The sequence below is a fragment of the Ranitomeya variabilis genome, chromosome 4, assembly GCF_051348905.1.
Source record: "Ranitomeya variabilis isolate aRanVar5 chromosome 4, aRanVar5.hap1, whole genome shotgun sequence".
Taxonomy (NCBI): Eukaryota; Metazoa; Chordata; class Amphibia; order Anura; family Dendrobatidae; genus Ranitomeya; species Ranitomeya variabilis.
This window is the reverse complement of record NC_135235.1, coordinates 90,818,080-90,838,124: the sequence shown is the minus strand read 5'-3', so window position 1 is coordinate 90,838,124 and position 20,045 is coordinate 90,818,080. Positions and strand designations below refer to the sequence as shown.

Genomic DNA, 20,045 nt, shown 5'->3' with positions numbered 1-20,045 from the left:
GAGCAAGGAGAAACAGCTCCATGTGCAACACACTAATAGCACGGTAAGCTGGGTAATCATTGTTGCATGCGGTCGGCTAAATACGTGCCAGCAAGTGTGCCATGCCAAATAATAAAGAACCCCATACCACAACAGTAACTGTAAACAAAAGGGCTTACCGATAGAGAGGGAGGTGGAAGGGGGGAATCCCGCCGGTCGAATGACCCCGACGTGCGTTTCGCGGCGTTAAAACACCGCTTCCTCAAGGGGATATGAAGAAGGGTGACCAGGACCTGCTAATAACCTCCCCTGACCCCTATCACATGTCCGGCACCAACCAATCGCAATGGCCCTGGCGGTGCATGCGCACTGCGGCAGGAAGGTCCGGAGTAAGAGCCAGGCGTCAACCCAAGTGCGCATGTCCAGAATAAGGTCCCGGACCCGCGCACAGGGTAATTAGACACCTACCCACACGTCGAGACCGCCCGCACGCAGTGCGATGCGCACAGCCACACGAGGGCGTGCCACAGTAAGCTGACAGGGAAAAATAAATTACAAAAGTGGTTAGGGTGATTTAAAAAGGACATTTTAGGTACCTGACCAACCATTTAAGGAGTTGCCCAGGATTTGAAAAATATGGTTGCTTTCTTAGAGATGAAATGTCATGCATGCATCGCTGTTTTTAGACAAGAGGAGTCATATTTTTATTTACAACCCGAATCCAGATCAGTAATTTGTAATGTGTTTTAGAACTTCACCCTACAAATTCTAAATAATGATTTTCCGAAAATGTATGAACATTTTTTCAATAAACAAAAATCGTAATCACTCAGGGTTATTGGTTGTATATACAAGTTTATTAAAGATACAGTAATCAATATCTCAGTTAATTAGTACATTTGTCAACTAGTATTTACATCTGCATTTGATATATAGGGCACCAATTTTATTTATTCCTTGGAGAGTTTCTCCAGATACCAAGATAATTAAAATCCATTTTCTGCAAATGAAATATCCCACAAGAGGTGTCTGTAAATATCTTGTGACTCCTGCTTGTGGCTATATGTCAGCTATCATCAAGACACGTTTTTCAAATAAACTCCATAATAATACTTATATCTGACATTACCCATTCCTGTCTGCTTTTACAGGGGTTGTTTCAAATTCTTAAGTAGGTTAAAAATACAAAGCGTTTGTAAAAGCAAGCAAATTAGCATTTTACACCTTATTAAAATCCTCTCTGTTCTCGAGAATGGAGGGATTTGGAATTTTCTCGTGTGCAGCTCATTGCCTAGCTTAGCAGCTGCCCTGCAGTCCCAGGTTGGTCCACTTTTCTAGGCAAGGAGCACTGGCCACAAGTAGGTACTAAACTTTAGAGCCTGCTTGTGTTGCTCGGATAGCTGGATCAGGCCAGCTTTAGTTCCCACTTGTTTCTCCATTGCTGCCGAGGCAAAGCGGTCTCTACTAGTAGCCTGAAAGTTTGGATTAGTAGTGCAGCCATCATGACACTAGCCCAAATGGAAGCCGGGAATAGTGTCCTCCTGAAGATTCAGCATGATTCTCAGTATCAGGGCTTGTCCACACGACCGATTATATCAGACGAGTGCTGTTTGTGATTTAGATTGGTAGCTCTCATACGCATGATATTCTATTGTGTCGAGCGGTCCAAGAAAAAACAATTAGAGATGTCCAAGTGGTGGATGAAAATCGGCAATGCAAGTCTATGGGTGAGGTCCGATTTTCAAGGACTGACATAATGGACAAGGTGGAAAAACCTTTATTTTTTTCTCTCCATGTTTAATAAAAACTGATGCCACTTTTTATCAAACTCTGGTCAGAATAATCAGACAGTTTCTCAGATGGGGAGAAAACGGTCGTGTGCACCTACTCACACTAAAAATCGCCTCTGGTTTTACAAATAAACCAGGTTATCTTATGACATTATTTTATCAGTCCAGATGCAATATTTGCTCGGATTGTAGTTATACGCCACAAATAAAATTAATTAAAAATCAAAAATATTTTATTTAGGCTACTTTTTCACTCTACGGCTGACAACCACGGAAGCCCTGTACCATTCTGGTCACCTAATCTTGCAGGGAATCTCTTGTTTTACCTGCAGGATAAAGCGATTGTGCACGGCTGTCGAAGATTTCATCCGCAATGTGACTGCTCTGTGTGAATGCAGCCATAATGCTACATTACTGATCATTCTATGATAGGACTGTATCTTGATGATAACTACAGAATCTTTCATTTGATGATAGAAGCTTTTATTCACAGTATGACAGTTCTTTACAAATAGCTATACAAACATAAGTGCTTCATGCACAACATAATACTGCTGCCTTTGCTCTTATTTTCCAAATGCAAAAAGAAAAATCAACCAATAACAATGTTAAGTCCCAGGCCTTAAAAATCAATAGATTTTTACTTTTTTTTTTTTTTTTTAAACTTTGCTTAAACCTTAAAACTTTGTCTGGTCATTGTCTGGTCAAGTTCATATTAATTGCTCAATATATTTCCCAAGCCAGAAACAGGGCAGGTTGATAAAAACATAACAATAAGAATAATCAATATCTATTTACCTATTTTATACACTTTAAGATTTTGTAGTGTTTTTTATTTCTAACAGGTGTGCCAAACTTTTAGAGAAACAGTTATTAGGCCTTAGGCATGTGGCAGAGATGTAGGCAGGAAAGTAGACCCTGGCTCAGAGTTCACTGTGGCTTTCTCTTATCATTTTCTATCATTTTGCTAGTGCAGAGTGTCTGAAACTTCCCTCCTTTCAGTGTTAGAGATGGCTGGAGGGACAGAGGGAGGGAGGGAAAGAGGCTTTTGTACACAGATCTGCAGCAGAGAGGGAAGAGAGCATGTAAGGGATGGCGCAGAAAACAGGCTATAGACAAGGAGGAATGTGCACAGAATGGGAATAGGTACAGTATTGGAGCTGTGCTTATACATAAAAGCAAGTGAAGACCGCAGCACTCTGCAAACACACAGAGCTCCCATCCAGCCTATCTTACTGATAAAGCCACTCTCAAGAGTAAAATTTGAAACTTTGAGCACACTGCAAACTGCCTGAAAATGAACAAAGGAATGAAGATGGAGAACTGAAACTTAGGGCGAGTTTAACTATCATATGTTAATATCAGTTTTCCTGTTAAGGATGTCAGTAGCCTTTTAAGATATTTTCGCCCTAGGTGCAATGCTTTAATTTAAGAATATGCCCATGTTATGGCAAGACATTGCAGCCATATAGTGCTACGTTAGAGCCCATTAAAGGGTACATTACATCACAGTGCCATAAGGCCTCTCATAGTGCACACTATTCACACTGATTTCTGGTCCACATTTTACCTTCAAAGAAGTGCTAAAATCAAGAGAAGATCTTTTAGAAAAAAAGTAGGTAAACCTTAAAGAAACACTCAAAGTTTTTAACCTCAGAATATGTTTGAGTTATATTTTATGGCACTGTGTGCTTACAATTATTCATTTTGCTTTTCTACCCAGTAAAGTCTTCTTTTTTCCTTTAGGTCTATCACGTGATTAAGAACAGACTAGCTGAATCCATCTAAGCTCTATGTAGAAGCAGAAAGTCTCTTTTCTGCATGAGTCATCATTAGATCTACAATCCTACATCACTGCTAATTCACTGGCAGGGGGGGAGGAGTGGAGCAGCTAAGTCAGGAGTTGAAGAGGAGGTGGAACTGAGCTGCCAGGAACTTTGCAGCAATGTAGTATTGAAGTTCTAATGATGACTCATGCAGGGAAAAGAGACTTCCTGTTTCTACATGTAGCTTAACAGGATTCTGACAATCACATGATGTCAGACCTAATGGAAAAGAGAAGAATTAACTGAGTAGAAGGAAAAATGAGCAATTGTAAGTACAGAGTGCTATATAATATGATGATTGCAATATATTAAGAGGATAAAAACTTACTTTTTTTACCTTCCTACAATGAAGTCTACTTTATTGGCTATATGTATATGAATCTAATAATTAAAAAGATGTGTCCTTATAATTGACTTTTGACAAATGCTTAAAGTCCTCTGTAGCCTTTGAGGCTGAGCATGCAGAATATATTAAAAAAGTCAATAATGTCAACATTGAGAAAAAGGACCTCCAAATCCGAGATAAAAACCTGCTATAAAAAAAAAGAAAAAAAAAGCTATGGCCTAAACAACTCATTACCTTCTTCATGAAAAAAAGACAATGAAATGGAATAAAATACAATAAAATAAAAATAAAATCTCGATCTCTCGTTCACATTCAGCGGTCACAGGATGGTTTGTTTAGAATGTTCCATATGCGTCGCCTCGAGCCGCCACAGCAAAAGCGGGATAGGCTTCATAAGCTGCATAGGCTGCAAGGTCTTGTCCCAAGGCTACAGCTTGTTTCAGTTGCGTGGCGGCCACTGCTGCTGGGGTGGTGGCTATGGCATATCCTACAGTAATAAATCACAGACGCCGCAGTAATTAATATGTGACATGGTGTTTGATACTTTGACAAACAGATGAAAAGATGATGAGATGACCAATCTAATAATAATCAGTTAAAATTCAGCTGGGATTTGCTGACAACCTCATGTGTGGATTGGGCATGTTAGTTTTAAACATGTCTGATCCCTAGGCTACTTTCACACTAGCGTCGGGCTCGTCCCGTCGCAGTGCGTCGGGCCGAGGTCACCGACGCTAGCGTTCTCTGCGCCGCACAACGGGGGCAGCGGATGCATTTTTCCAGCGCATCCGCCGCCCCATTGTGAGGTGCGGGGAAGTGCGGGGAGGTGGGGGCGGAGTTCCAGCCACGCATGCGCGGTTGGAAAAAGCTGACCGTCAGTGGCAAAAAACGTTACATGTAGCGTTTTTTTGTGCCGACGGTCCGCCACAACACGGCGCAACCGTTGCACGACGGTTGCGACGTGTGTCAATCCGTCGCAATATGTCGCTTAATGTTAGTCTATGGGGAAAAAACGCATCCTGCAAGCACTCTTGCAGGATGCGTTTTTTCGGCCAAACGACGCATTGCGACGGATTGCAAAAAACGCTAGTGTGAAAGTAGCCTAAGGCTGCTTTTACATATCAGTTTTTTGCAGTCAGGCGCAATCCGGTGAATTTTGAAAAAAATTGATCAGGCAAAAATTGTGGCCAGATCAGTTTTTTTCTCATAGACTTGTATTAGCGACGGATGGCCTCACATTTATCTGTTTTTCACCAGATCCGTTGCCGACCATTTTCTCGCTGGACACAAAAAAGTTATTATGTCGGTTTTTTTGTGTCCGGCGAAAATACAAACAGCGACGGATCCGTCGCCGTCCATAGTTTGCTATAATGGAACTCTATGGCACCAGATCCATCAAATGATGGAATCCGGCGATGGATTCTGTTTTTTTTAAACTAAGAATGCATTTTCCATTCTGGGGTGTGTGTCTCTCTCTCTCTTGACCAGCTATACAGCTGCGGACCGGATAAGCTAGTCGGATCTGGTGAAAAAACGGATCCATCGCATCAGTTTTTCACAATTTGCGACAGATCCTTTTTTCAAAATTTGCCGGATTGAGCCTGACGCAAAAATCTGATGTGTGAAAGCAGCCTTATTCTGTAAACTTTTTTTTACATATAAATATAAAATAAGATGTTTCTTTATTTTTTTCATGTTTGTGTAAAAGTTACCTGCAAAGGCTGTCGCGGTATCTGCCGTTTCAGTTGGAATCCCCAAGGTCTGAAGCGTGTACTCTGCTGCATAGTTTTTTGCTTCATCCACTGATATACAGAGTTTAGGAGGTGTGAATGGGAGTCTGCAAAAAACAACAATCAAAACAAATTAAAAAGACCCTTGTTTGAGAAAAAGAAATAAAGGGATCATCTAGGGCAGCAGAATATCAGGGGCAGCTGGGTTATTATTTAGAGGCTTATACCGATGCACTTTAAGGGTATGTGTCCACGTTCAGGAAACGCTGCGTTTTTGACGCAGCGCTGAGCCGCAGCGTGAAAAACGCAGCGTCCAGATGTTACAGCGTAGTGGAGGGGATTTAATGAAATCCCGTCTCCACTGTGCATTAAAAAACGCATGCGTTTTTCCCGCAAAAACGCACATGCGGTGCGTTTTTTCAGAACGCAGCATGTTGCTACAATGAGCAAAACACGCAGGAACACCGCAGGTGACCTGCCAGTGACCTCAGGTGCATTTTTGGTCAGGATTTTACCTGCATAAAATCCTGACCAAAGCCTGAAGCAAACCTGAACGTGGACACATACCCTAAGGGAAGTTGCAGACGGCGGTAGCTGGTCTCACCTGAGAGAATCGGGTCCATTGTGCAAATCACACTGATCAAACCGAGTGTGAGCACAGTGCGAAATGATGGTCTCAGATGTGGAGAAGATGGAGAAAAAAATGTGACCATCTCACCAGTCTGTGAGGCCGCAGAAATCAGATTGACCTCAGAGGTCATCCAAGTACAGTCCAATGTTCCCCATGCACTCCTTTACTTGCATGGCTGAGTGTGAACCAAATATCAGATCACACTCGGGCATGTGCAAGGTCCCATAGTACAACATTGGTCTGGGTGCGATCAGATGATTTGTTGGATCACACTTGGACAGCAAATAAGCTCATCTGCACCTGCCCTAAGTCAATAATATTGGGTATAGTTTACAGTATTTTCTATTATAGAGGTGCAGTGACCATTAACAAGTGGTGCTGGGGAGCATCGAGGTGAGATCTGTAGGAAGTGTGTCTTCAGAAATTGACCTACTTCTTACTGTATTTTTAGGATTTTAATATGCACTTTTTTCCCAAAATTTTTTTGGGGAAAATGGGGGTGCGTCTTATAGTCCAAATGTGCTTACCAGGAGAGTGGTGGCAGCAGGAGTCGGGCGATCCTGTGGCCCTGGGCTGGGAACAGGGGGTGTTCGGTGGTCCGACGCTGCAGTGCAATGATCTGACTCCCATCCCAGGCTGGTTCACCAGTGCTCGATGCCACAATGCGGTGGCCTCCGGGAAAATGGCCGCTGGAGGCGGAGCCAGTGCAGATTGAGATCTCGTCTCCTGAGATCTTGGGAAGAGATCTCATTGCCAAGATCTCAATCTGCACATACGCTGCCTCCGGCGGCCATCGCATTGCAGCAATAGGAGTGAGGGGGCTCTGGGCTTTCACAAAATGTCAGTGGATCCCAGCACCACCGAATCAGCCTGGGATGGGATTTCCTGGAGGCCACTACATTGCAGCAGTGGATGTGCGGAAGCTCCAGGTTTCATAAAATGTTGGTGGAGCCCCTGCACCACCAAGCACCTCCAAACCTGCTACACCAGTCTGGGATGGGAGTCAGATCATCGCCGGACCACCGAACACCTCCGGTAACCCCACTACACTAGCGCTGCTGATCAGCCCCCCAGTAAGCCGAATTTGGTCTGTAAGATGGATGCCCATTTGACTTGATGCATTCATTTTTTTTCCCTATTTTTCCTTCTGAAAATTTGGGGTGCGTCTTGTGGCCCAGTGTGACTTCTAGTCTGAAAAATATGGTATATCCAGTTTTATGTTAAATGCATTTTATTACATTTTTTAGCATTTTTTTGTTTTCATAGCAGAATTTGTACTAAATAGGATTAAACATCTTCTAGTTTTCACACTTGCCACCAGAGCTATTCTAGACGGATACTTCCTGTTCGTTCAGAAAATCTACATGTACACTAACAGCATCAGACTGAAGCATATCCTGTCTCTTGCATTGAAAAATCTATTGAGAGTGCGCAAAGGAAAATGTGAACGAAGGAGGAAGAGAGGGAATTGTGACATCACCTATAGTGAATGGTGGATCCTGTGTTATCAGCTGTGTATAGAGTTGTTACTTGATGCTTGAATCCTGCCTGAGATGATAATGAGACTGCTGAAACGTTTTCTGAAAAGAACAGGAAGTATGAGTCTTAAATAGCTCCAGTGGTCAGGAGGAAAATTGGCAGATTTACAGATTGTGATATGAAAAAAAAATAGCCAACATTTAACAAAAAACAAACAAAAAAAAACAAACAAACACAAAAACCCCTTCCTTTCAACTTTCTTTCATTTTGTCTTCTACCCCTTAAAATTAGCACTTCAAGAAAATATAGTTCGGTGCTTATTTAGCCGAATTATTGGCCTCATATGAGCAGCAAAGCTTAAAGAGCAAACAGAAGACGGAGATAATACACCTACTCACATGGCAGGGTTCTGGCTCGCCAGGACGGGAATCGTAATCTTATACAGAAACAGCTGTCTTTGGTCTGAACCAATTGCCGAGTGCAGCTGATAAACTGGTTGTCCCCAACTGTTTTTTTGGCAGATTTCTTCCAGAATCTTAAAAATGGAAAGGTCGATATAAAACCTATTCATATTCATTTTACATTCATTTTAAATGAATATCACGTATTTGGTGACTCCCTAATCATGTCTATCAGTGCACACAAAGCAAACCCAAGGTGATTATTGTTCTTTTATGGAGGTTTCATATCCTGGATGATTTCTTGGGCTTTTGTAAGGAGTGGAAAGAGCCTGAAACAAGCATCTTTTTCGAAGAGCTGCAATATTTTGTTATATCTAGTAGATCATAGAACGTCCATTACCGGTTCTGTACATACAGTGATTTATTAGTGGCCCGAACAAGAACTCATATGTATAGAGTGCAACTTAAAAAGCTGCCCTCTACAGATTAATGGTGAAGATAAAAAGGAAGCAGAGAACATCAAGGACAGATTATGGTAGTCGGCTAGGATTGTTTCATTTCCTGCAAGGCTATATTAGAAAAAGACATTATAGAGTTTCAGACTCCTAGTATCAAGAAGCTCACTGGTGGAATTTAAGTTCACTCATTTTGCAGACGGCACATAAAAGCTAAATGGTGCAAAAGTTTTCATGAATAAATTATTTTTAGCCCAAAATACATGTTATTAAATAAAGAAATTGCCCCCAAAGGAGTTCACATTTACAGGGTCAATTAAATAATGCCAGAAGGTGCAATAACGCATGCTGTATATATGGGGGATCACACGTAGCCCTTCTAAATTGACATCATGATGTGTTTCTTCTGACTTCTAGAGGACACAGGCCGCTAGGACTATGGACCTTCATTCAGTACTGGTACAGATACCTATTTTTTTACGGTTTTCTTCAAAAGAGTTTCTTGGCTAAAACAAGGAATATGTCTACTTTTATAAGAGGTCTGTAAGAATGACACAACAGGGGTTGTCTTCTAGTCACCTGACCGCTGCAGCCAAACACAGGCTGCAGTGGTGCAGAGCAGTAGCAGGTCTCTGGAGTGAGTTGGTCATTTTCAAACGATCCATTTCTGCAAAAATTACTGATAACTCCTTTGTTATAAAATTATATATTTAATAAGAAATAAATAAAAGTATTTAGTGAAGCAGTCAGGAGAGCGGATGTGTCCCCTACACCTGCTGAACTTATTATGCTCATTAGTTTTGCTTTCTTGGTGTTTGATGGCAGAAGGAGCAGCATTCACAATTGAGATAGGTTTTCCTGATTAATAGCTACTCTGAAGAATGAAACTTTCATTTCTGTAGATAATATTGATATTTAGCCTAAGAAGTATTTGGAAGAATACCAGGTTACAGTGAAGATTTCAATCCCCATTAGTTCCCTGTCATTTACACGTGAGAACCGATGTTTCTGGCATTGGCAGCCTTATTCCAGCAGACAGAACACAAGGTTCTTTTCTTTATCTAATGATGCATTCCCTAATCTGCAAATTAAGGTAAAAAGCTTCTCGGCAGATGTAGTTGTGGTTGGATAAATTACATAATGGAAATGTTGTATTTGATAAAAGTCATTTAGACTATGTGTTCTAAATGCTTTTCAGGAAGCAACATCTTTTATTAGACTATTAGGAGTATCATTTTTTACTGTTCTAATGACACACAATATTATATCAGCAGGAATAGTAACGACTAAACGGTTTATATGAGTCTTTATGTCAGAAAACGAGTAAATTGTTTCTTCAGAAAGTCCACTTCCTCTCTGGAGAGACAGTTTGCATATTTCATTTCCCAGAGGAGCATACAAGGCTTTTAAGTCTCCTCACACTGGCATGCCAGACCTGGAATGTCACTCTCCACAATGAGGAACCTTACCCCTTAGATCTACATCAGAAAATTAAATTACATAAAAACCTAATGAATATTTGTAATCTGGTGTAGGGTTGCCAACTTGACATTTTAATTTTTCTGAACAGGTTATGAAAAAAAAAAAAAAATCATGGACAGAATATTTTTTACGGACACTTTGGGAAATCATAATAAACCATTATGATTATCAGTGTTCCATGCTTATAGTCAATAATTCAGATATTAAGCTACATTCATTGTAAACTTCAAAATGCCGATAATTATATAGCATAAAATAATCTGTATGTTCCTTCAGCTTAAAAAAAAAATCAAAAAAAAAAATCAGACAATTCTTTTTATGGTGAGGGCAAAAAAAATAAAAAATAAGTGTCCTATGTTAGCAACCCTGATAATGGGGACCAAAATATGCAAACTATAACTTGTCAGCTATTAGTTTCCTTTTTGGGTAGGCTATGACTATTCATCGTTAATAAAATCTCAAAAACCAATCATATGGAACTGACTAATGTAGAATATGAATGGGTACTATAAATATTTAAAGGGCCACTGTCACCCCCTCCAGCCGTTATAAACTAAAAGAGCCACCTTGTGCAGCAGTAATGCTGCATTCTAACAAGGTGGCTCTTTTAGTTTTAGGTTCAAGTATACCCAAAATAAAGCGATTTGATACTTAGCCACAATTCCGGTCTCTAGACAGGGAGGCGGGTCCTCACTCCCCAGCTCGAACCGCTACTCTGCCGTCACTCCAATCTTCATGGTCTTTCGGCGCCGCCCCCTCAGCTCTGTTTATGTTTCAAAACCGGCGCTTGCGCTGTGTACTACTGTGCTGCTCAGGCGCTGTAAGCTCTGGCCGTCTGACGTCCCAGCCAGGCTTGCAGACTGCGCCTGTACGGCCGCCCTGCTTGTGAATCCCAGCCCCGCACTCTGCATAATGCATAACACACTGCGGGGCTGGGATTCCAAAGGTGGGTGGCCGCACTGCCCGCACAGGCGCAGTCTGCAAGCCTGGCTGGGACGTCAGACGGCCAGAGCTTACAGCGCCTGTGCAGCACAGTAGTACACAGCGCAGGCGCCGGTTTTGAAACGTAAACAGCGCTGAGGGGGCGGCGCCGAAAGCCACTGAAGATTGGAGTGACGGCAGAGGAGCGGTTCGAGCTGGGGAGTGAGGACCCGCCTACCTGGCTAGAGACAGGAATTGTGGCTAAGTATCAAATCGCTTTATTTTGGGTATACTTAAACCTAAAACTAAAAGAGCCACCTTGTTAGAATGCAGCATTACTGCTGCACAAGGTGGCTCTTTTAGTTTATAACGGCTGAAGGGGGTGACAGTGGCCCTTTAAACCCATTGCTGGTCTATTGTAAATGTCACTATTAACTGAAAAGTTTATATCCTCCTGTAATTAAAGGGAATATGTCAGCAGGTTTTTGCCAGGTCACCTGAGAGCAGGAGAATATTGAAAAAGAGACCCTAACTCATGTGATGTATCACTAAGTCTATTGGGTACAGCAATTGTGACACAATCCTAGCTTTTAGATGTAGCATGCAGCAGAGCTTAAAGCTAACCCTGCCCACACCAGGCTCTCTATGTACATTGTCTAATGACAGTGAGCTGCTTATAAGTGGAGGGGGCGTGGTTGGACCAGGGCTTAAGGGAGCTGTAGTCCAGCAGCGAGAATCTCCTGGTCATAAAACCCTCATTGTATGGAAACAGCATTTTCATTCAATTGTCTACTGTGCCAAGATTACCGGCCACCTCTGTAGTGCATCAAAGGTGGCCACTTTCCTAGGCATGGAGCACAGGATTGAAAACTCTATAACAGAGCATAGAACATTGATTAGTGACCTCCGGGTCGCTCCATAAAACACTGGAGCAGCCAGGTGACAAACTGCAGAAGATGGACAGGAGCGGTGGTGAAAACTGATGAAAATGCCGGAAGGTGAACATCAGACAGGCAGCAGGGGACTTGGATTTTAGGCACCACCCCAGCTGTGAAATAAAATGATGCTGGAGTGGTGCTTCACAATTGGACGTAATGTGTACTTTGCATTGGGCCTAATAAACAACAGATTCTAATTCTAGAATATGGAAAGTGATCAAATAAAGAACTGTTTTAGAGCATAGTCTGATTGGCTCCAAAATTTCCTTAAAACATGGAACCAATATTGTTAAAAACTATCTTGAGTGTAAAGAAGGACAAGCAGTCCTAGAGGTGATGATGCGGCCCCACAGAGATCTGACATCATCATAGCGTCTGTCTGAGACTACATAAAGAGACAGAAGGATTTACACAAGCCAAGATCCACAGAAGATCAGTGGTCAGTCTTCTAAGATGTTTGGAACCATCTCTGTTGTGAATTCCGCTCTTGGGCTCCCTCCGGTGGTTGTAAGTGGCATTTTTGCGAGTTCTGCTCTTGGGCTCCCTCCTGTGGTTTTAAGTGGTACTGCTGCTCCTTGGATTTAGTAGTCAGCAGCTGCTTCCACTGATTATCTTTCTGGCTCGACTATTTAGCCTGGTTCTATCCTTCAGCCTGTGCCAGTTGTCAATGGTTCCTGGTTGGATTCACATCTCTGCTTGGATTTCCGTGATATTCTGACCAGTTCAGCAAAGATAAGTCCTTGCTTTGTTCTTTTGCAGTCCACTTGTTGTGGACTTAATCTTTCTGCACTTTCTATGTTTTTTGTAGTCCAGCTTGTCAGTATGGATTTATTCAGTTAAGCTGGAAGCTCTGGGAAGCAGATTTACCCTCCACACCTTTAGTCAGGTGTGGAGATTTTTGTAAACTCTGTGGTGGATTTTTCTAGTTTTTAATACTGTCCGCACAGTATTCTTTCCTGTTCTATTTATCTAGTTAGACTGGCCTCCTTTGCTACATCCTGGTTTCATTCTGCGTATGTCATTTCCCTCTCCACTCACAGTCAATATTTGTTTGGGGCTGTCCTACCCTTTGGGGATTTTCTCTGAGGCAAGATAGCTTTCCTGATTCTATCTTTAGGGGTAGTTAGTCCTCCGGCTGTGACGAGGTGTCTAGGAAGTGACAGGAACATCCCACGGCTACTTCTAGTGTTGTGTTAAGCTCAGGAACTGCGGTCAGTACAGGTACCACCTCCTCCAGAGCACGTCCCATGTTGCTCCTAAACCACCAGCTCATAACACATCTCTGCCTAGTTCTTCAAAGACCGTGTGCATGTGCACCTAGAAGAATTGATACCTTCATAATGTTTTGAAGGCAAAAGGCGATCTCCCCAAATATTGTTTTTATTTATTTTGTTTGCTCACTTTGCATTTTGTTAATTGCTAAGAAATAAACTATTAACACTTCTATATTAGAAAACATCCTTACTTCGAAGCATTTTTTCCACTACTGTCTAAACCTTTGCAGAGTATTGTACATATTAAATACGTAACTTTAAAGGGCAGCTTGATGAGAGGATCATAAGCCTGCACTCAAACACTCTACAACATAGTGAGTACATTACCATTTCTCTTAACAGATTATGTACAGCTGAATAAAATGTTTAGGCCCCAATTCAGAGTTTTGTGACTTTTCAGTGAAGTTTTGGCCTTTTCTTGTTGGGCAGGAGCACAAAAGGGGCAGGACACCATAGCTCGTCTAGTTCATGAAGAGCTGTGGCATGCCTTATGACAGAAACCTTACTTCAATTCCTGACTGGAGTAAGATTTGTGGCAAGACTCACGCCAATTGTCTGATGCTCCTGATTTCTAGGTGTATGCTTTCTTAATGAATCAGGAGCATCTGACTCCAATATTCATCAAGACCAATGTGAAGATCGCTGGCCTTGATGAATTGGGGCTTTTTGTTCTCCGGGAGAAAATCCGTTGTTTCAAGTGTTTGGCAGGATCAGATCTCTTTCTCCCTATTGAAAACATACATACAGCTCTGGCAAAAATTAAGAGACCACTGCAAAATTTTCAGTTTGTCTGATTTTTCTCTTTATAGGTATATTTTCGAGTAAAATATAAAAATAGTTCTTTTATTGTATAAACTACTGACAAAATGTATTTATTTTCTGAAAATGAAGAATGGTCAAAAAAAAAATGCATTGCTTGCAGACCTCAAATAATGCAAAGAAAACAAGTTAATAATAATAATGAAACAACAATACTAATGTTTTAACTCTGGAAGAGTCCAGAAATCAATATTTTGTGGAATAACCATGATTTTTAATCACAGCTTTCATGCGTCTTGGCATGCTTTCCACCAGTCTTTCACACTGCTTCTGGGTGACCTTATGCCATTCCTGGTACAAAAATTTAAGCAGTTCTTCTTTGTTTGATGGCTTGTGACTATCCATCTTCCTCTTGATTACATTCCAGAGGTTTTCAATGGGGTTCAGGTCTGGAGACTGGGCTGGCCATGACAGGGATTTGATGTGGTGGTCCTTCATCCACACCTTGATTGGCCTAGCTGTGTGGCATGGCGCATTGTCCTGCTGGAAAAACCAGTCCTCAGAGTTGGGGAACATTGCCTGAGCAGAAGGAATAAACTGTTTTTCCAGGATAACCTTGTATGTGGCTTCATTCATACGTCCTTCACAAAGATTAACCTGCCCAATTCCAGCCTTGCTGAAGCATCTACAGATTAGCACCGATCCACCACCAAATTTCAAAGTGGGTGCAAGACACTGTGGCTTGTACACCTCTCCAGGTCTACGTCTAACCATTAGACGACCAGATGTTGGGCAAAGCTGAAAATAAGACTCATCAGAGAAGATTACCTTACTCCAGTCCTCTATAGTCCAATACTTATGGTCTTTGGCAAACTTCAGCCTGGCCCTCCTTTGCTTCTCATTGATGAAAGGTTTTTTTCTACCTTTACATGACTTGAGTTCTGCCTCTAGGAGCCTGTTACAAACTGTTCTTGCCATGCACTACACCCCAGCTGCCTTTTGCCATTCCTTTTGTAGGTCACTTGATGTCATCCTGCGGTTGCTGAGTGACATTCAAATAAGATGACTGTCATCCCGGTCAGTGGAGAGTCGTTTTCGCTCTCAGCCGGTCTGTAGCTTTGTTGTCCCCAATATCTGCTGCTGGACCTTGTTGTAATGGACTGCCGTCTTAGAAATTTTAAAGATGGAGGCAACATGACGCTTACTGTGTCCCTCTGCTAGTAATGCCAGAATTGAGCTCTTTTCCTCACTCAAGACTTTTTTTTCAACTCCTTTGCCATGGATAAAGGTTATTTTTTCATTCCTATTACTTTTGGGATATTACGAGCACTTGTTTTGCCGTCCAGCTTGTCCTATTGCAAGAGGATCGTGAACATCACAGCAGGGTTTTTTTTTTATACTTTCCTTCATTAAATAAGATTTGGCTCAGGTGATCACCTAATCTGAAGCACTTTAAGTAGAATGAGGTGTACTCTGGTTGGAATTCAACTGACACTGGAATGGAATGGAATGGCTGTCAGACATGTAGAGATGGTGATTTTTATAAAACTGTGCAGTGGTCTCTTTGCCAGAGCTCTATGGCGAGCCACTCTGAGTGTTTATGTGTATGTGTAGGTTATGAATGATAACTTATGGCTCACATATATTGAAAGAGTGTGGGTATCTTTAGATCAAAAATCACGGTGACAAATCCCTAGCAGAGAAGCATGAAGTTGTATGGCTTTGTAAATCTAGGTTGCATAGCAAATAGTTAAAACAATACTCCAGTGAGGTTATCACGGCCAATACAGGCTTTACATGTAGAAAGTATATGTAATTTTTTTCAATGTTATAATTCTTCATAGCGCACAGGTTAGCGGTACAGTGGTCTGGTTCAGTGATTGTTTTGTGCAGTTACGGTATTTGTAGTATTTTCTGTCATTAGAAAACATGGTAGGATTAAATGAAATATGTCTAAAATATACATCCCCTCTAGGCAAAATAACTTTAAAACCCTCTTTAATTGAACTTGCAGAACTGTTTATTTTAATATTTGCTTGAATAGAACATATTCTTTTATTTGGTTTGGGTTGAGTTCAGATGAAGAGAGAAAACCTGGCAATTTCCCCTTTTACTATTCATTCTTCACACATGTACAGTATGTAACGGCAGTCTGCCTGGCTAGGGGATGGATTTTATACACCTGTGGAATTGCAACTTAATGGAAAACTTAAATCAATGATTAAGAAAGTTATCCAAGACTATTTTATTATTTTTATAATTATATATATATATTTTTTTATTATGGGCCTAAAAATGAACAGGCAGGTAATTGCTAACTACCTGCCTGTTCTGCCCGGCACCGTCTCAGGTCAGTTACCGACAGCTTCTGCTGGTGATTCAGCTGCTCCACATCAGCTCTTCCCCTTCCGGGCTACTCTGTCGATGGGGCATGACTGGCAATGTCATGCTGATTGACATCTGGCTCCCTGCAGTTAGGCAGCGGGGAGCAAGCTGTCAATTATGACGTCAGCAATCACGCCCTGTCAACGGAGCAGAGCGGAAGAGAAGCCACTGCTCTGTCAAAGTGACATCAGTGGAAGCTGCTGAATTGAAGGCAAGAGTGATCTATGACCGCTCTTTGCCAGCAGAGATCAGCCCCAGGTATAATACACAGATAGTTAGCAACTAACTGCCTGTAAGTTCTTAGGACCATAGTAAAAAAAGGAAATAGTCTCATATAACCCCTTTAAGAAGGGTGTCCCAATACTTTTGAGACATTTGCCTCAATTCATCAATACTTGCATTGTTCATGCCAGACTTGATGAGGTGGTGAGGGGAAGTCATAGGTGTAGAGTTGTAGACTGGAGTAAGATTTGTGATGTAAAGTATGCCACTGTTCGTCATGAAATAAACAAGCGGACACTGCCGAGTCAGGTACACTGTGTATAATGTGCCTTTTCTTAGTTCTATTCCAGTAATGTGTTTAAAACTACACAAATAATCCATCTTACCTGTGACGCCAGTTTGATGCCCTGTGGTTTTAAGGCCACAGCACTCATAGGTGTGAGCTCCATTCCTGGTAAAATATCATAGAGTTTCTCTTCTCTCTTGTCTCCTTTCATCTGGTATCCCAGACATCCTCGGCCCAGACCAGTATATGCCAGGTATCCCCGTCCTCCCAGTCCTCTAACGCCCGCAGCCCCTACAGGTACACTCATGTAAATTTCTAGGAATGTAAGAAGGCGTTAAACTGAATCAAATCAGCAGAAAATCACCCAGATTCACGATATAATGAAGAAGCTGGTGCCATGGGCGTTAAACATGCCTGAAACAATGGAGTCACAGTCAGTGACCTTAAACTAAAATGCATATGTTGTAAAAGGTAAAGAGAAGCATCTAAAAGCTTGATATATGATAAAACACCACTATCTGTTTCACACGGTACATAGTAAGGTGTCATATGAAAAAACTTTCCAACATACAGTAAAATGCTACCTGCTATCGATAAAAAAAAGTGCGCCCCGTGTGGCCAGACTAACACTAGATTATTAGCAATCCAATATGACCATGATTATATTCTTCCTCTTCTTAACCAGACAAAATGTCAGCCAAGTATCAAGTTGTTGTGTAGAAAAACTGTGGAAATTAGAAGATCCCTGTTTTCTACGATAAAGGTGTAGTGCCTTTCTTCAGATAATGGCCCTCCATTGTTCAGAAGATGTTTAACACGCGCTGGTTCCAACTTTCTATGAAATTATTGCACAAATTACAGCCTTTTAATTACTTTAAACACATATAGTACTGTCCAAATTATGCACAAGCACCATTAGTATATGATAGCTGTAGATCACCAATATTATTCCTCCTCCTGATGAATTACAAAATGTAGGTGATCGCATTATAATAAATTGGAGCTGTGATCATGACGAGTCACCTAAGGAATTTATAATGGTGTTTCGCTTCTTGAATAAGTTATTTAGGCTAATATCTAAATCCTGTCATATACGTTCCACACAATCATACACAAAAATATATTTTTTCACGGTCAATGTCATATAAAGAAAAGATTGTGAAACAAAAGCCATTTAGAAGCCTCTAATCTAGCTACTGTAAGCTCTCCTGACAAAGCCTCCTACGCAATACCAGGTCTGGAGAAGCTTTTTGTTTTAAAAAATATGCATTGTATGGTATTCTGCTATTCCTTTTGGGGATGTATGATTAATTTGACAACTGGATGTTCTATTTTCCTTTGTTAAAGGGGCATGTCCTTATATAGTCTAACACTGTAGGCCACATCCCTGTATAAGAGGAGTGTCGGTGCGAAAGTCACAGTTTAATCATACTTGTCCCAAAGAAATAAGGAATGAACAATACAGATGAGAGACATTTACAAATATTTTCCAAACTACATAGATAGTTAATAAACCGACAGGTCAGGAAAAATTACAGATCCTCTAAGGCTATGTGCACACGTAGGAAATGTGGTGCAGAATTTTCTGCACAAAATCCGCATCTCCTGGCAGAATCCGCAGCTGCGGATTTGCCGCGGTTTTTATGCAGTTTTTGCCACTGCGGATTTCTATCATGGAGGGGTGCAGAAACGCTGCAGATCCGCACAAAAGTAGTGACATGCACTTCTTTGAAATCCGCAGCAATTCCGCACTGATTTTTCTGCACAGCTTTTTTACATTGATTTACATGGTACTGTAAATCACTGTGCTGATCTGCAGCGTTTCTGCGCGGAAAAATCCGCTGCGGATCCGCAGCAAATCCGCATCGTGTGTAGTTAGGTAAATCCTTAAAAAAAAAATAAAATCAAAAGATGTATCCTGACTTAGTGTGAATACAAGACAAGGCATATACTTCGATACAAGGATGACTAGCTCTACTGGCTGCAAAATCTCATTTTATATAGCATAAAGAAAAAGTTCTAAGAGCTTGTGCAGAGCTCAATAATTGCAGTTTAATTATATAAAATATAGGCATACTGTAGTGATTAAATCTAATTTTATCTGTGTGTGGTTGAGCCTACAATGTATGGGTTCCTGGTTGATCCTCTCTGCAGCCCATACAGATGGATGCCTGTGGATGGATGTTCTTTAATTACTAAACTTCACTCCTTCATGACCTTTGACATACATTTACGGCATATGTCGTGTCACTATCTTTGATCCGGGCTTGCACGCTGGCATCTTTCACTGCACATGATGCCTTATTTAATTAGCCATCATGTGCCTCCTATAGCCGTAGGTGGAGCTGTGCACAGACCGCAGCTGATACCCTGTTAAATGCCGCTGTCAATTTCTGACAATGGTATTTAATACACACTCGCAGGTGGGCGCGTTATTCCACCTGCCCATCAGCATTCCCGTTAATTGATTGCTGGGTGCCGATGGGTTGCCAGGACAGCGGGGGTCTGCTAATGACCCCTGTGCCAGTCACTAGGATTCTCTTGTGCATGCTGGACCAAGGCTGATGCACTGCTATGTATAGAACAGGTGATCAGACGATGATCAAAGCTTTAAGTTCCATAAGGGGCTTATTAAATAAAGTGGACAAAAAAAAAAACAAAACACAAAAGTTCAAATCACCCCCCTTTTTCACCACTAAAAATAAAATAAAAAAATTGGTATTGCTGCGTTTGCAAAAAGTGTGATCTATCAAAACATAAAGTAAATTAATCCGATGGGTAAACTGCATAAGAGAAAAAAAAAAAATCAAAAAGGCAGAATAGCATTTTTTTGGCCAGCGTAACATCGCAGTAAAATTATATAAGAAGCTATGAAAACATAGTATGCGCCCCCAAAAATAAGCAATTGTGGAATTGTACTTTCTTTGCAATTTCAATGGACTTTAAATTTTTTTCCTCCCTTTTCCAGTGCACAACGTGGCAGAAAGTAAGGTGGCATTCAAAATCACAGCTGGTACCACAAAAAACAAGCCCTTGTATGATTTTGTGGATCGAAAAATAAAGTTATGACTCCTGAAAGGAGGGAAGGAGAAATCAAAAACCCCCAAAATTGGAAAATCGTCAGGAGGTGAAGGGGTTAAA

General features: G+C 41.3%; 1 protein-coding gene across 3 annotated transcripts in view; it reads right to left on the bottom strand.

The window, feature by feature from the left end:
* Positions 1-1,085: 1,085 nt before the first annotated feature.
* A1CF (APOBEC1 complementation factor) overlaps positions 1,086-20,045 on the bottom strand; it is a 75,350-nt gene continuing 56,390 nt past the window's right edge. For 2 of the 3 annotated variants that reach the window (XM_077258880.1, XM_077258879.1), the window contains 4 exons: positions 17,005-17,195; positions 8,180-8,316; positions 5,654-5,778; positions 2,231-4,428 (listed from right to left, as the gene is read on the bottom strand). In XM_077258880.1, coding sequence (XP_077114995.1) covers positions 4,277-4,428; positions 5,654-5,778; positions 8,180-8,316; positions 17,005-17,195 — 605 coding nt within the window. In that variant the 3' untranslated portion in view covers positions 2,231-4,276. Of the gene's footprint in view, positions 4,429-5,653; positions 5,779-8,179; positions 8,317-17,004; positions 17,220-20,045 lie in introns of all 3 variants that reach the window. The other variant, XM_077258878.1, reaches the window with a different exon arrangement.